The sequence below is a fragment of the Athene cunicularia genome (genome assembly GCF_003259725.1).
Source record: "Athene cunicularia isolate RWA chromosome 1 unlocalized genomic scaffold, athCun1 chr1_part2, whole genome shotgun sequence".
In the NCBI taxonomy this organism is placed as follows: Eukaryota; Metazoa; Chordata; class Aves; order Strigiformes; family Strigidae; genus Athene; species Athene cunicularia.
Window position 1 is genome coordinate 31,163,354 of NW_020799092.1, and position 14,149 is coordinate 31,177,502.

A 14,149-nucleotide genomic window follows, 5' to 3' on the forward strand; every position below is an offset into this window, starting at 1 on the left:
TCAGGAAATGTTGGCAAGAACCATTTTTTTGCAGATAGGAAAGCATTTTAGTGTAGCGACATGTCAACTACCAACATTACTGATACTACTTAGGAGTGATTGTACACGTAACTTATCTACTCAGAGTTAAAGTTCTAATCAAAATTGCAAAAACATCAGACTTGATTAAAAAATATTGAAGGGGACCAGGTTTTTGGGAAGAAGAGGATTTATTGCTCAATATTTGAAATCCACTTTCATTCACTTATAAAGCAGCCCTAAAATTACCAGTGAAAGATTCCCTCTGGAGAAACAAACCATCATAGCAGCTCCTATAACAAATTTTGGTTCATATATGGGAGACATCCAAAGTAATTTCCATCAGATATTCTTTCATTGCCCAATGCACCTCTGAATAGAAGACAACCAGAATAAATTGGAACAGTTTCTGCTCTTCCTTATGCCAAGGATTAGACTGGTGCTCTGCGTAACACAAAAACTTTTTTCTTCTTTTCTGTGTTCTGTTGCACTTCGTTGCACAGACTTAGCTTGATAAGAATTGGAAACTGTGAGTATACATACTTAGCAGAGAAGAAAAAGCATGCATTTTGGTCTCAAAGTCCTGTTCATTGCCTTCCAGGGCATTAGGGGACAAGATACCTTTCTGTGCTGTACCGAGAGGGATGGATTTAGAAGACTTTGCCATCCACGGTTGCTTTAAATCCAGAATGAGAAGGGATCAAGGAATTAAGTTGCAGGAGTGCCTGATCATGAAAGCCTCATGCAGCCCAGGAGTCCACAGATGTTACAAACAAATGCCAGCCATGTTGGTCTCATCACACCGTCCCTGACAAGCTGAGCTTTATTCCCCTTGAATGCATAAAGGCTGACGTGTTACAAAGCACAGATGCCCTTTCCAGATCCACCCAAAAGTAAAAGATTTGTGGTCTGGAGGGATAAAGCATATGTACGCTTAACAGTGTTAAATGTGTATGTGTGTCAGCTCTGCATCTCTCATAACTCCTGTTACTAGTAAGTAACCTTCCCTTCTTGTCAGGCTTTTATAGCAGCAGTCTTTGACATTTGGCAACGAAGACTCTAGTATGACTAAGCAGTAGGCTACTGATTCCATCCCAGGGGATGGATATTGTGAACTGGATTGGGATTTTTTTGATTTTTCAAGTAAAGATTCCATGTATTCCGTTGTGCTCAATTTTGACAACTGCGATTTTAAGTTCAGTACCTTGAACACATGCTAATTGAAATTCTTTAACATCTGATGTGATGGGTAGCTCTCAGCGGATCATCTGCAGCTCACTAATCATCTGCAAGACTCCAAAGGAAGCATCTTCAGTAAATTCAGTCTTCAAAAAGACCAGATTTGACGCTGATCTTAAGACAGAAAAAAAAATTTAAAAAATCATCACTTAAAAGCAAAACCCCATAAAATCCTCATTATAGCAACAGTGCTTTCCCAAAAAGGCAAAATGTTAGCTTTTCCAAAAATTCCTTTGCAAGTGGAATTTTAAGTTTTTATAGCTCAAAAGACAGAAACTTTACTCTCTTTCTTAAAATATTTGTGAAGCCTCAACATGGCTTTATAGAAGCCTGAAAACACAATGAGGAAGCAGTGCCTGCAGCAGCTTAGACGCTAAAAAAGTCAGTTAAAATGTGAGAAAACAATTAGCCATTGTAGTAGGTTGGCTGAGTGAAAGTGACTGAAGAATCCTGACTCAGACTTGCACTGGAGCATTGAACTGTAACATTACATGTCAAACAAGGCAATTGACCTCAATTTCTTATCTCCCGGAAATGGTTGCTTAAAGGTGTTAGCTTACTCACTTTCCTTCTCTGCTGTGCCGATCAGGGAATAGACTTGTAGCAGCCTCAGAAGCACCATGGTCCTAAAAGTTTTGCCTCCTTTCTAAAGAGCTTGCTGGGGTGCCGTGAGGGTCAATGTCTTCTACAGTGACCAGAAGGTCTACAACTTCTGTGCTGAGCGTCTTGAGACCTGTTTCTTTCCTTTTGTGCCACATGACAAATCCCCTTACTCCATCAGAAAAACTGCCACAGTGGATTTTGTGGTTTGGTTTTCTGCCCCCATCCCCAGTGGAATCCTTCTCTTACCTCTCTGGTATAGCCTCTGCAAGAATCCATACTAACTCTAATCTTCGTATTCCTCTCCCAGTACTACAGTTGAAAAATTCCTCAAACCAAATTTATTTATTCTGTCTTTTTCAAAATACAATTTTTTCAGATAGCTTTTTTAAATTCTACAAGGTACAGTTTTAAAGCCCTCCTTGCCTCCATTTGCAGACTTCTCTTTGTCAAGGCTCTACTGCAGTACACAATGTATGAAATTTATGTACAAGTTACAGTTCAGTTTACATTTCAAATATTGAACAGAACAGTGAATGTTCTGTTTTATTTGCTATTATTTCAGATATTTATTAATCATAGAGTTACATGTTTCCCACGGCTTTCAGGCTCCAGGCAGGCCTATTTTTCCATTTTACAGACTATGAAAGAAAACAAATCATAATGGCTTCTGATGAGATGCAGGACTCAGACTAGATTTATGGCTCAGCATGGCAAACTCTCTGCTTGTCTGCACTCTTATCTCTGAGATTTCCAGGACTGTCTCCCTGTGACCTTTTTGTGTGCTACTGGATGGCACATTTTTCCAGTCCCAGTAGTATTACAGTCTGCTTTTTCTACAAGCCATTACTACACCCTGTCCTGTTGATGTATTCCTTAGCAATAATAATAACCACTGTAGACAGTCCTGTGAAGATATATTACTATTATCTTACTGTCATGACAGCTGATTAAGATGTCTTTAGAATGATATTCTTGTCCTACTAATAGGCATCCTCCATTTCAAATAACATTATTGTGTACCTTTCTGTTAGTCTTAATTGCATAGCCAACAAACATTCTGCTAGAAGGCAGGACACTTTCTAACAGTTTCTTTAGTCTTTCATTTATTACTCCACTGGCAAACTCTCCTCAGTCTTTCTCAGTCCTGGCCAGTTTCGTTAAGTTAAAGGGGAGACAGTTTGAGAGTACTGCTATCAAATCAGACAGACTTTTTTTTTTTTTTTGAAAGCTGTGAAACTTTGGCTAGCATGCTGTTGTAACTGCAGTCATAGCAGCTGAGAGCATATCCCACTGGAGGAGCATAATTGTTTTCTATCTGACCTAACAAAGACCAGAGCTGGCATGTTTATAAGAAACTCTTACAATGAGCTAAATATGTTGAATTGAGCCTATACTATCTCAGTGTACATGTGTGATAACAAAGGGATGGAATTTCTTTGTAACTATCATGAAATTACAGTGTAGGGCATGAAATAAAATGCTTATCCTTCTAATTGTGTTTTAATAATTGACGGGCAGATAGTGTACTTCCAAGTGTCTTGCAGTGCTTCCTGGCTTACTTCAAACAACAGTTAGACTTGACTAGCTAAAGAGATATCTTATTTAAATTATATCAGAAACGTTGGAATTTTAAGGGGTCACCTAGTTTCAAAGCAATGCAGAATTGCTTCTAACTATGGGCTACAGAGGTTGCAGGAAGAGAGGGTAGCTTCTGAATTACATCAAAGACTTAACGAATTATTCCAAGAAGATGGTAGGACATAAGGAGGCAAGCCTGCAGGCGTGCATTTGCTCTGCAGGTGTTCAAAACATTATTGCAAACGTAGTAACCTAGAAATAGGCTCTAGTAAAAGCCTAGAAATAAATATATCAAAACAAAGCCACAAACTTGAAGCAAAATTACCATTGATATTCACTTGCCATTTAGATTAAGGTCAAATTTGAAACTCACAGCTGCTTTTTCATTGATGTAAACTGTACAGAAAAAAAATTTATACTGACCCCCATCGTTCTTTGTTCGTGCTTTGTGAACCTGCCAAAAGGTGTTCTTCCACACATGCAATGAGAACTCACAAAGTATCCTACCTATACCACCGAACTGGTCTTAGTCTTAAGTGCCTGACTTCTTTGATCATACACACTAAGTCCCCCTGCTTACAAGAGTATTCTGACATACCAGTTGAAGCTCAAACATTTTTACTTCTAGAAAATAAAACCATGAGAGGGTTTCCCCAGCACTTGAAACATGGATCTGAAGCAAGGCACTGACTTTCATGCATGCATAGGTGCACTGCATCTGTGAAGCATGTCCAACATTTGCTTTATGCTATTTTGGAAGCATCACACCAACACTGTGTCCTCCCGTGATGTTCAGCGAGACCACAGAGCACCAGGAGGCACAACCCGAGGGAAGCAGCACATTGGGCTGCCCACTCTAGAGGAGGACAGGTCAGCAGAGGAGGTCTGAAATAGAGCAAGGCTGAACGTCAGATGTGCAAGTAGTGCAGTAGTGCAAGATAGGTGGGCTCTTGAGAAGCAAGCAGACACGGGGTGAGCTGGGAAGGAGGAGAGGGGGCTAATGTTTGAAAAAGAAGTGACAAACTCACCCACTCCTGTTGTCATATTTAGTGCGACAATGTTTTCAAGGTTTTTAGAAGTAATTGCTTTCTGTACAATAAATTACATTTGGATTGGTTTTGATCAGTGAGAAATCAGATGACAGATGTAAATATTATAGAGATTAAGGAAGTTATTACCCAGCATGATTTTAATTACTTACATTTACACAGTCCCTTCTGTAGACAGTACTACCCCACTTCATGTATCTGATGGTAAGTCAACCTCACTACAATTTTAACTGTTTTTGTTTTGTTCCAGAATTTAGCTTATGAAATCATTCTTACACTAGGACAAGCATTTGAGGTGGCCTATCAGCTTGCACTACAAGCACGAAAAGGGGGCCATTCTTCAACCCTCCCAGAAAGCTTTGAAAATAAACCCTCCAAACCTATTCCCAAACCACGTGTTAGTATTCGAAAGTCAGTGGTAAGTAGAAGGTAGTCATGCATGCAAAAAACCAAAATTCAGCTATACAATTAATAGTTGATATACTAGAAGTTTTATAAATAAATACACCTGTTGAGTCATAAATGCACCTTGTCTCAGTCGTGCCACCTCTTCTCATCAGCCAGTAGGGTTGGGTCACTGCAGCATGGGCAGCCATTTCTAATAACTGCTCACTTCACATTCCTCCAGTTTAAGATGTTGCTTGATTACTGTTGTTCATGTGTCTTTTATAGTAATTTAACTGATTTGGCCTAATTCCAATCTATTGTGCTTTTTTAAGTGCTGAGAATCACAGCCAATGCATACCTCTAAAACTCTGCAGTTCTATGGACTTTGATGATCTCCTATTGACAAAAAAATCTGCACCAAACTTGTTTGGTACACAATCACTGCATATGTATCCTAATCAAATTACAAATCCAAATACAAATATCTTGTGAGACCAAGCAACTTCTTTACTTACCCTTTTTTGTAACCCTCAGCAGACCCTCCTGTTCCAAAACTGGGATTCAGTATACCTTTTCAGTTTTTTTTTTAAATCCCAAACTCATAAGAATGCAAGCTCATTGGAGCCTACATCTTTAAAGTGCCCTGCTGAAGTGCATAGATGACAGATAAATACTCTTTTATGGTAGAGCTTTTTAAAAAATTATGAAAACTATTTTAAATCAAGTGAAAATACAGGCACAGGGTGATTTGGGAGGGAAAGGGGAGAAATGACCGCACACTGTATCATATTCACTGGCTATAAAGTGAGAACCATACTCTGTGATATTTAATTATTGGATGAGAGGAAGGGGAAAAAAAGTATGACTGTACACTTTGTCATCCATTGCCACAGAATCTTCCTCCATAAAATTTTAAGAAAGACCATTTCCTGACGCCATCATCTGTCTCAATAGCAAAAGGACTTCTCAGGATCAAGCATGGCTTTGACGAACTGCGATGCCCTGTAGCTTGGGGTTAGACACAGCTCTGATCTATACAGGAAAAAGAGGGCAACCATGGGTACGTGGGCGTGTAGACCACCGCACTGACTGCTGTAGGACTTTGTCGATACAGGATTTGTTCTGTGTTCTATTCGCTTAAAGAAAAAACTTCTAGAAATGCTGTGCGCAGAGATGGTAACGCGTCTGTATGTTTGCATTTGTCTTAAAGCAGATAGATCCATCTGAACAAAAGACTCTTGCGAATCTACCATGGATTGTTGAACCTGGACAAGAAGCCAAAAGAGGCATTAATACCAAGTATGAAACTACAATTTTCTGATACAAAACTGTCCCCCTGTTCCTTGTTGTGCCTTGCACGCCAAGCAGTCACAGCACAGCCTTTCCTTTATGGCAACATTTCAATCCAGCAGAGAGGAAGACTGCACTGTATGAGTGGCCTTGTAACTAACAAAAAAGGCTGACAGTCATTTCTGGTGATGTTCTTCTTCCTGCAGCACTGACAGAAGAATGACATTATGCGAAGACTTTTAAAATTCCAGTCCACAAGAGGAGTGAGAAACCTTATTTTTCACGCAGTTCTCCCTTGTGACTCTGCCACAGTGCTTTCTTTGATTTCTGATTTTAGAATTCTACTTTTTAAAAAAAAAAAAATCACAAGGTCTCTAAACTAACACTAATGCTGCCTATGAGTAGAATATTTGATTGATTTTTTATTTAAAACTTGGCAGTTTTTAATTGAAATAGAACCAGAATTAATAGAGTATTTGTGAAACCACTGAATTCACTAATAATTATTGTGTTGAATAAAGAACTCATTAAAGTGACAAGAAATTAGGCACCCTGATTTCTGTGTGCGCTGGTTTTATATGTAATCATTGGTGTCCTTTGATCCTCTACAGAAATAGGAACCACTTGCATTGTAACAAAGGATCAGAGTTTATGAATGATTAGAAAAAGGTATTAATAATGCACAGAAAACATTTATTAGATATTTTTATGGAAGAGAAGTACTATAGGAAAACATATGAATATTTATGGAAGGAAGCCAGATTAATTATGACAAATGTTGTTTATTTTAAAGTTAAGTAAACCACTGCTATTGCAGCATTATGAAAATTATAAGAGTTGTAGCATCAGTGCACTGGATGTTCCATGTGATCAGTCTGGAATGAAAGTGAAATGGTCATTCTACTACACCTACATATAGTTTATGCAGTTCAACATTGCTATAGCCATGAATTCTACTATTATTTTTAAAAAATAATCTCAGTGGTTCTAAAAAAAGTCAAAACCATGGATTTTGCTAAGATTTGTGTCACAGAAAGCTTGTTTGGAAGAGTGTTGATAAAATTCTGCTGCAAAACATTTTCTAAATAAAAATAGCAAGAAAAAGAAAAAAATTCCAAAGTAATAAAAATGTTTTCATGGAACAAAATAGTTAAGCATTTGCTTAATATTTGATTAAATAAGATTTACTTACATTTTCTTTGAAGTGTTTTAATTTTTTTAATGTCTGTGGAGTATTTGTATAATACCATGATGTATATTTATGTAGAACTGAAATTATAACAGTACAAATATCACTATAGGAGAAAAATGACATTTTAACGTATATTGTTCTATCCAGTCAAATTGTGAATCATTTTGAAGTTCATTATAGAGATATTGATAAATTGTGTGGTTGTCTTAATGTTTTTTTTAATTATTTCATATCCAGCTGAGGTTTTCAGTTAGAATCATCAGTTGGTAAATTCCAAAAAAATGGATAATTGAACTTGGTTTAAACCTGATAATTGTATATGGTTTAGTTAAACCTGATCATAGCGCTGAGTGATGACATACTTTTAATACAGTATTCAATTTACTTGAACAAAATAGTTCCTTGTACATATTTTTGCCTATTCACTGTTGATATGTACGTAGTCAACTGACAGTAAAAAAATAACACTAAAAATATGGTACCAAAATGAAAATTGTATAGGAGAACAGTAAATAGTAGCCTCACTGCAACAAATACTTATGTAAATATGCTTGGGCTTCCAGTTATAAATTTTGTAATTTTGTCATTTATTTATATCCTATAAAAGCACACAAAATAAAATGAAGTTGTACAGTCCCAGTGCTTTGTGCATCATTTTATCATTGCTAAAGGAAATAAGGGGCCTGATCCAGAGGATACTGAAATCAGTGAAAGGTCCTGTCCTCCCCTTTCCCTGATTTCATCGGGCTTTGGATCTTGTCCCACGCAAACCCAGGCATTGCTGTGGAGACAGTTTTGGTTTAGAATACAGGTTTTGTTTACAGATGGTAAATGCTTCATACTTTATAGTCCTTAATGAACTGGTTCTTCAGTGCAATACTGAACTACTGACTTCCCATATTTAATCGCACCCTGTAAAGACTCAGGCAGGGAGTTATGTTAAAACACATTCACTTCAGGCACCAAAAGTACAAAGTGGCTGGATTTTCAGGCTGTAAAACTGGGGCACCTCTTATGTATCTGAGTGAGTGACCCCTAAAATTAAAGTATGAGAGTGGAGCTGCAACACAACTCTAAATAGATGTAAGGAAAAGTATTGAAACAACAGGAAGAACTGGCAACTTGGAGGAGGAATTTGATATAGGCTCATCAGAGTTGTCAAGCACGGAAGGGGGCACAGTAAGCAGCTGAACTGGTTTGGGAGAGATAATTGGGGCAAAAGAAACTGAGACAGATGAAAGACTGGTGGGGCAGGGAATGAGTGTAGAAAGTTTTGGGACACAATGAAGCAGTGAACAGTTGGAGCCCCCACAGCAGACATGACTTGAAAGTGAAAGGCGAGATAAGACTTAACAAGCATAAAACACTTCTGAATTTGCAGAAACCTGGGATTTTAGACGGACACATTTCCCTCACTAACTGATAGTAGTGTAAGCCAGTTGGAGAGAAGTCCATGCAGTCCCCTGGGACAGTGGTGCAGCATCCCTTTCTTCAGATCAAAAGAGACTTCTACAAACCTGCACTAACCCCAAGCAGTTACCATTTGTTCTTTAGTCCTTTTGGGTCAAGGTGACTGTCCGTTCAAGTTCCTAGTATGCTGGAAGTGTATAGGCAGTAAGGGGACAATGGTCAGTCTTAAAATTGATGGTAGGAAAAAAGCCGGACACCTCCAAAAGATCAGAAAGTGAGGAAAATTTCTATTCTTGACCTCTTGTCAAGGTAAGAGGGAGGCAGAGGCAGTCAAGGAGAGTATGTGAAGAAAGTGGAGCATGTGGATGTTGCAAAACCAGTTTTGCAACAACTGTCCTACAGTGAGAGGGTGGAGAACAGACAAAAGGAGACTGAATTTGACATGAGCAGATAAGGAAATCAGAATCAAAGTGAGGTTAAGTGTGGGTGACAGAGAATTATGTGGGTAGTGAGGGCTTTAATATGCAAGATTAAAAAACAACTGATGGGAGAAGACTTAAGGACTGTAGAGGTGGAGGGTTTCCTAAAGCAGATGTTGCATTTCAGACTGGACATGGTGACTCCTCCAACCTGGCCTGGTTTTTATTAAAAGCCAGAGGAGCTACTGCTCACAGCTAGCAGGAGGAGACTCTCGGCATATCTGGTTCTGGTATTCTGCCAATAAGTTTATGAGAGGCTGCTTCTGCAGAACCACAATGTTGCACATGCCTTGCAGTTTTAAGCCAATATCTCAGCATCAAAAACTTAGATGGCCATGAAATGGTGACCACTGGGAAGGGAATTGGCAGATCGTGAAGATGGTTGTGTTAGTCCTTTGGAAAAGAAAGCGGCATGCTAGACAATTAATAAACTTTCACACCCAACTGTGAAATAATTTATAGCTTCCGTTCTAGATTAAAACAGGCAGTTTGTGCCATGTGCAGAAGTCTCATTTAATTTTGCCCTAGATTTCTTTCAATGTGTGCTGTTCAGCTGTCCTGCTTCACACTTCGCTGGAGGATGATGTCTAAGATGTCATCAAGACAACAGTCTAGAAATAGTAACTTCAACTGTCTCCAAACTACCAGCCCAAAGAACAATTGACTATGAAGAAACTGTGTGGTAGTGACAAGCATTTAAGTAAAAGGCATGGCATAAGGATTAGAGACTATTTAGATGTGGGCACTTATCTAAGAAGAGGGATATCTGTTATCTCATGTAAAAAGGCCAGCTGAAGAGAGTGGGAGAAAAAAGGACTCTTGCTGGAAATATTGACAGGATTTTCAGCTCACTGAAAAGCACAGGGGATAGCGCTCAGGCTTCTACTGAAAAGTAACTGTTTAGTGCTCTATAATTTCTTTAGGTGAACCAACATCTTTGCTTAACAAACTGACCATACTGCTATCAACTCCACCCTTGAATACACTGGTTGTAGTTAACTTTCACACCTGTGAGCTGATAACCCAAGCTGGACAGAGGCTGATCACAAGCTCAGCTAACTGAAACAAACATAACAAGATTCAGCATACAAGATTCACCTGCAGCCACGGTTCACACTAGGATGTAGATTTTGTGGAAGTGGTGGGTAATTTCCTTCCTGCTTACTAGACAGCCACACTCATCCTCATTACAATTCTGAATTCAACCAGCCCAAAACCCCCTGTCCTATGGAATAGGCAGAAAAGGGAAACTGGGGAAATGGCCTACGGTCCTTGCCTTTCAGGAAGTTGTACAATACCACAAGCAAACTTCTCTTCAGTCCTACTTAACATTTATATGCCTTTGCTAGTGCCACATCTTTGGAAGTCAGGTACCTAGATTTTGAGATTGTTGGTCTGCATGAAGTGGTAACAACTAGACAGACAAAAATGCTATCGGTATGTAAATGAGACAAAATTCTTTCTCACCTCTTGCCACCAAAACTAACTTTTTCTATCAATCAAGAAAGATTAATTCAAAACACTTTACAACCACATAAGAAAAAGTAAAGTTTAGACAGAAACGGAGGGCCTTAGTCTTCCTCCTCACAAATAGAAAATATATCACAGATTTAATGTCATAAGCTCACTTAAATCTAAGATACATGACTTTTGGCATTTTTTTTAAACATGGCAATTCCTACCTTCAAGTTGTTAGAAGAATTGCTTAAATCCTCCAAACCCTTATCCAAAGCTAAATTTATTCTAATATGAAATCCTTTTAAAAAACAAAATGAAAAAATCATGCACAATATTAAGGATGGGTCAAAGCTTGAAGGAACATGTCCAGATTTGATGGCAGTATATATCTTAACATCTTTTCTAAACATGTAATAGAAAACCCAGAAAGTCAGAGTGAGACAAAGGAAATTCAAATATGCTCCAGTATGGAGAATACCCAAAGAGCATTAACTTTATCCTATAGTGACACCACGAGGTAAAAAAAATAGACTACACTAATTTTTCAAATGCATTAGATACAGTGCAGTCTTCATTCTTCTGCTTGTGATTATTGGATAATGATAATAGCTAGGCTGCAGAATTAAGGGCTTGAGCATGTCATAAGCAAAAATATCCTCATGTATATAATTAAGGCTAGCACTACTTATTTCTTATGTTGCAAAGAAAATTAATTTTTTTTTTTTCTTTGGTACCTTTATATATTTACACTGTTGTATACTGTCTGGAAGGTATCAGTGATGGATTATGTGAACAATTGTGCACTGGAATTGAGTGAATCTACTGAAACTTTCAAGTAGCTGGGAATGCTGTGCATGAGTGAAGGCTAGTATGAAAAGAGGTTTAGATCATTCACCATGGCCATCTCTCTGCCACAACCATTACATTTCACACAGCTATACTTTTGTAAAGCTTCAAGAATTACCTAGGCCAAATAGCTCAGACCTAGAAAATTAAACTGATTACTACAAGAAGTAAAGAGACCACTAAGGTGTCTTCATTGTCTCCAGCGCCTGATGTGGCAGGAAAGCCCTTAGGTGAGAAGTACCTAAGTAATTGCAGCTGGTGAAACACACAGCCTGCTTTCTATACTACAGAAAATGATAGGGAAAGATACCCCTGCCAGTCTGACTTGGGGGGGAAATCTGTTGTCCAACCAGAAGTATAGTCATTACATGATGTAGTCTGGAAGGAGACTGCATTAAGAAAACAAAAAGATTAATACTTGTCTCACTTACAGGCACAGCTCACCTGTGTTCAATACTGCACTTCGTAAAGCATCTGATCTTAAAGGAAGGTGTAAAGATTTAAAGACCAAATAATACAGTACAAGAATGAAGATCTTGCTGATCCACAGATGACCAACAAAAACCCCAGAATCTTAATATTTAATTACAATCACTCTCCTAGCATGGACTATGCAGATCCAAGGCAAGAAACTTTATCAGAGAGTTTCTTAAATTAATTTCCATACTTATTTTTGGGTGAGACATGCAAAGCAAAGGAATAAAGATATTAGCTTTATAATAATCAATAACATTTGGGGCATACAGAACACCTCGGAGCATTTAAGTAGAAACTGAATGTTTTTCTGAGATTTCTTGTTTAGACTCAATTTTGTGTAAAGTAGAAATTGAGAACTAATTCCCTTGCTTTACATGATTTTACAAGGTGTTTTTTCATTCCAGTCAATAAACTTGTTATTCTTTTGTCATGTCCGCAAGGCTGAATTGTCCCGCCTCTCTCCCACACCTCACTAATAGATCATTTCTCAGCTGTCTCTCCGATTCAACAAAATAAATTCAACTCAGACTTTACACTGTGTGGTGGTTTGGCCTTGGCTAAATGCCGGGTACCCACCAAGTCACTCTATCACTTTTCCCCCTTCCCCTTGTTTTCTCAAAAGGGCAAAGAGGGGAAAGAAAATAAGATAAGGGGGGAAAAAAATCAAGAAAAACCCCAACCCCTGTGGGTAAAACAAAAGCAGTTTTAATATAAGCAAAGTGAAGCAAAGGTCCGCGCGCGGAAGCAAAAAAAGAAAAGAGATTTATTCTCTCCTTCCCATGGACAGGTGATGTCGGGCTATCTCAGGATCAGGGCTCCCATACGCGTAGTGGTTGCCTCGGAGGACCAAGGGTGACCCCAGCCCCTTCCTCCTTTCTCCCAGCTTTGTACTGAGCAGACGTCACATGGTCTGGAATATCCCTTTGGTCAGTTCGGGTCAGCTGTCCTGGCTGTGTCCCCTCCCAAGATCTTGCCCACCCCGTCCCACTGCGGGGGGAAATGTCGGCAAGAGCCTTGGTGCTGTGTAAGCCCTGCTCAGCAGCAGCCACAACACCAGGGTGCTATCAACACCCTGCCAGCTCCCAGCATAGAACACAGCACCGTGAGGGCTTCTGTAGGGGAAAACAATTCCAGTTCAGCCAGACCCAGTACATACTGCAAGACTTTTGCCCAGCCCATGGATCACTTTTTGTGGTCCTCTTCTAAGTTTTGGTAGAATCCATTTTGCCCATGAAATACAAATACCAGAGCTATATGCCCCACTCCAGCTGATGCCTTAATGAAGCACATAGATCTTTTCCTCCCTCCATCAGATCTTCTTTATGTACCCACAAGCCATTTATGTACCACTGCAGACACCTTGGAGTTTGTATGGGTGATACCATCCACTTTTCATTTCCACACTGCCATTTCCAAGATGATCTCACTGGCATTCTTAAGTTCACTGTGTATGGCAAAGATATACTTTGTCCATAAGGTAACAAAAACATGATGCTGGATGTTAAAAGCAGACACATCATATTGTGATAGCTACTTATTCTTGCAATTCACTCTTTAGCCAATTTATATCATTTGCAGCATTATCATCAAAGGTTTTATAGATCATGGACACAAACATTAAATAACCCTATACCAACAATGTGACCCATATTTTAATTGATCTAATATGTTCTCTAACAGTGCTATAGCATAGATGCTCTTTTAAATCAAAACTCTATGTGATAATGAATTAAATTCCCTAAAGAAAATCAAAGTTTGTGTATTGACACCGATGGGTTAAAACAAAAAAAAAAATCACAAGAAAAACAATTAGAAATCTGTCAGCAATCTTTGCTGAAACCAGTCTCTCTTAAGTCCACAACAATCAGAAACACCCAGAAAAATGCTGTGATGTTCAGAGTGGGGTCTACTTTTCCATATAACCTTAAATTTGACATTCCATTTCTTTACTCAGGGCTGACTTCAGGTCAGTAGTTGCCTTGGTCAATGGAATAAGCTGCTTTTTGTTAATTGCATAGGTTTAATGACCTCTTTTTTACTTTGATTATTGATATTTCACTCATTGGTCTACAAAACCCCTATCACTATTTCTTATACTTTGCTCTGTAATTTACACTCTAAAA

The 14,149-nt window shown here is 38.6% G+C and overlaps 1 protein-coding gene across 7 annotated transcripts in view; it reads left to right on the forward strand.

The window, feature by feature from the left end:
• The window catches only part of ANKS1B (ankyrin repeat and sterile alpha motif domain containing 1B), a 455,171-nt gene extending 447,622 nt beyond the window's left edge, over nt 1–7,549 (forward strand). For 4 of the 7 annotated variants that reach the window (XM_026865589.1, XM_026865562.1, XM_026865571.1 and 1 more), the window contains 2 exons: nt 4,738–4,905; nt 6,085–7,549. In XM_026865589.1, coding sequence (XP_026721390.1) covers nt 4,738–4,905; nt 6,085–6,195 — 279 coding nt within the window. In that variant the 3' untranslated portion in view covers nt 6,196–7,549. The remainder of the gene's footprint in view (nt 1–4,737; nt 4,906–6,084) is intronic. The other 3 variants (XM_026865597.1, XM_026865606.1, XM_026865613.1) reach the window with 1 other exon arrangement.
• Nucleotides 7,550–14,149: the final 6,600 nt, after the last annotated feature.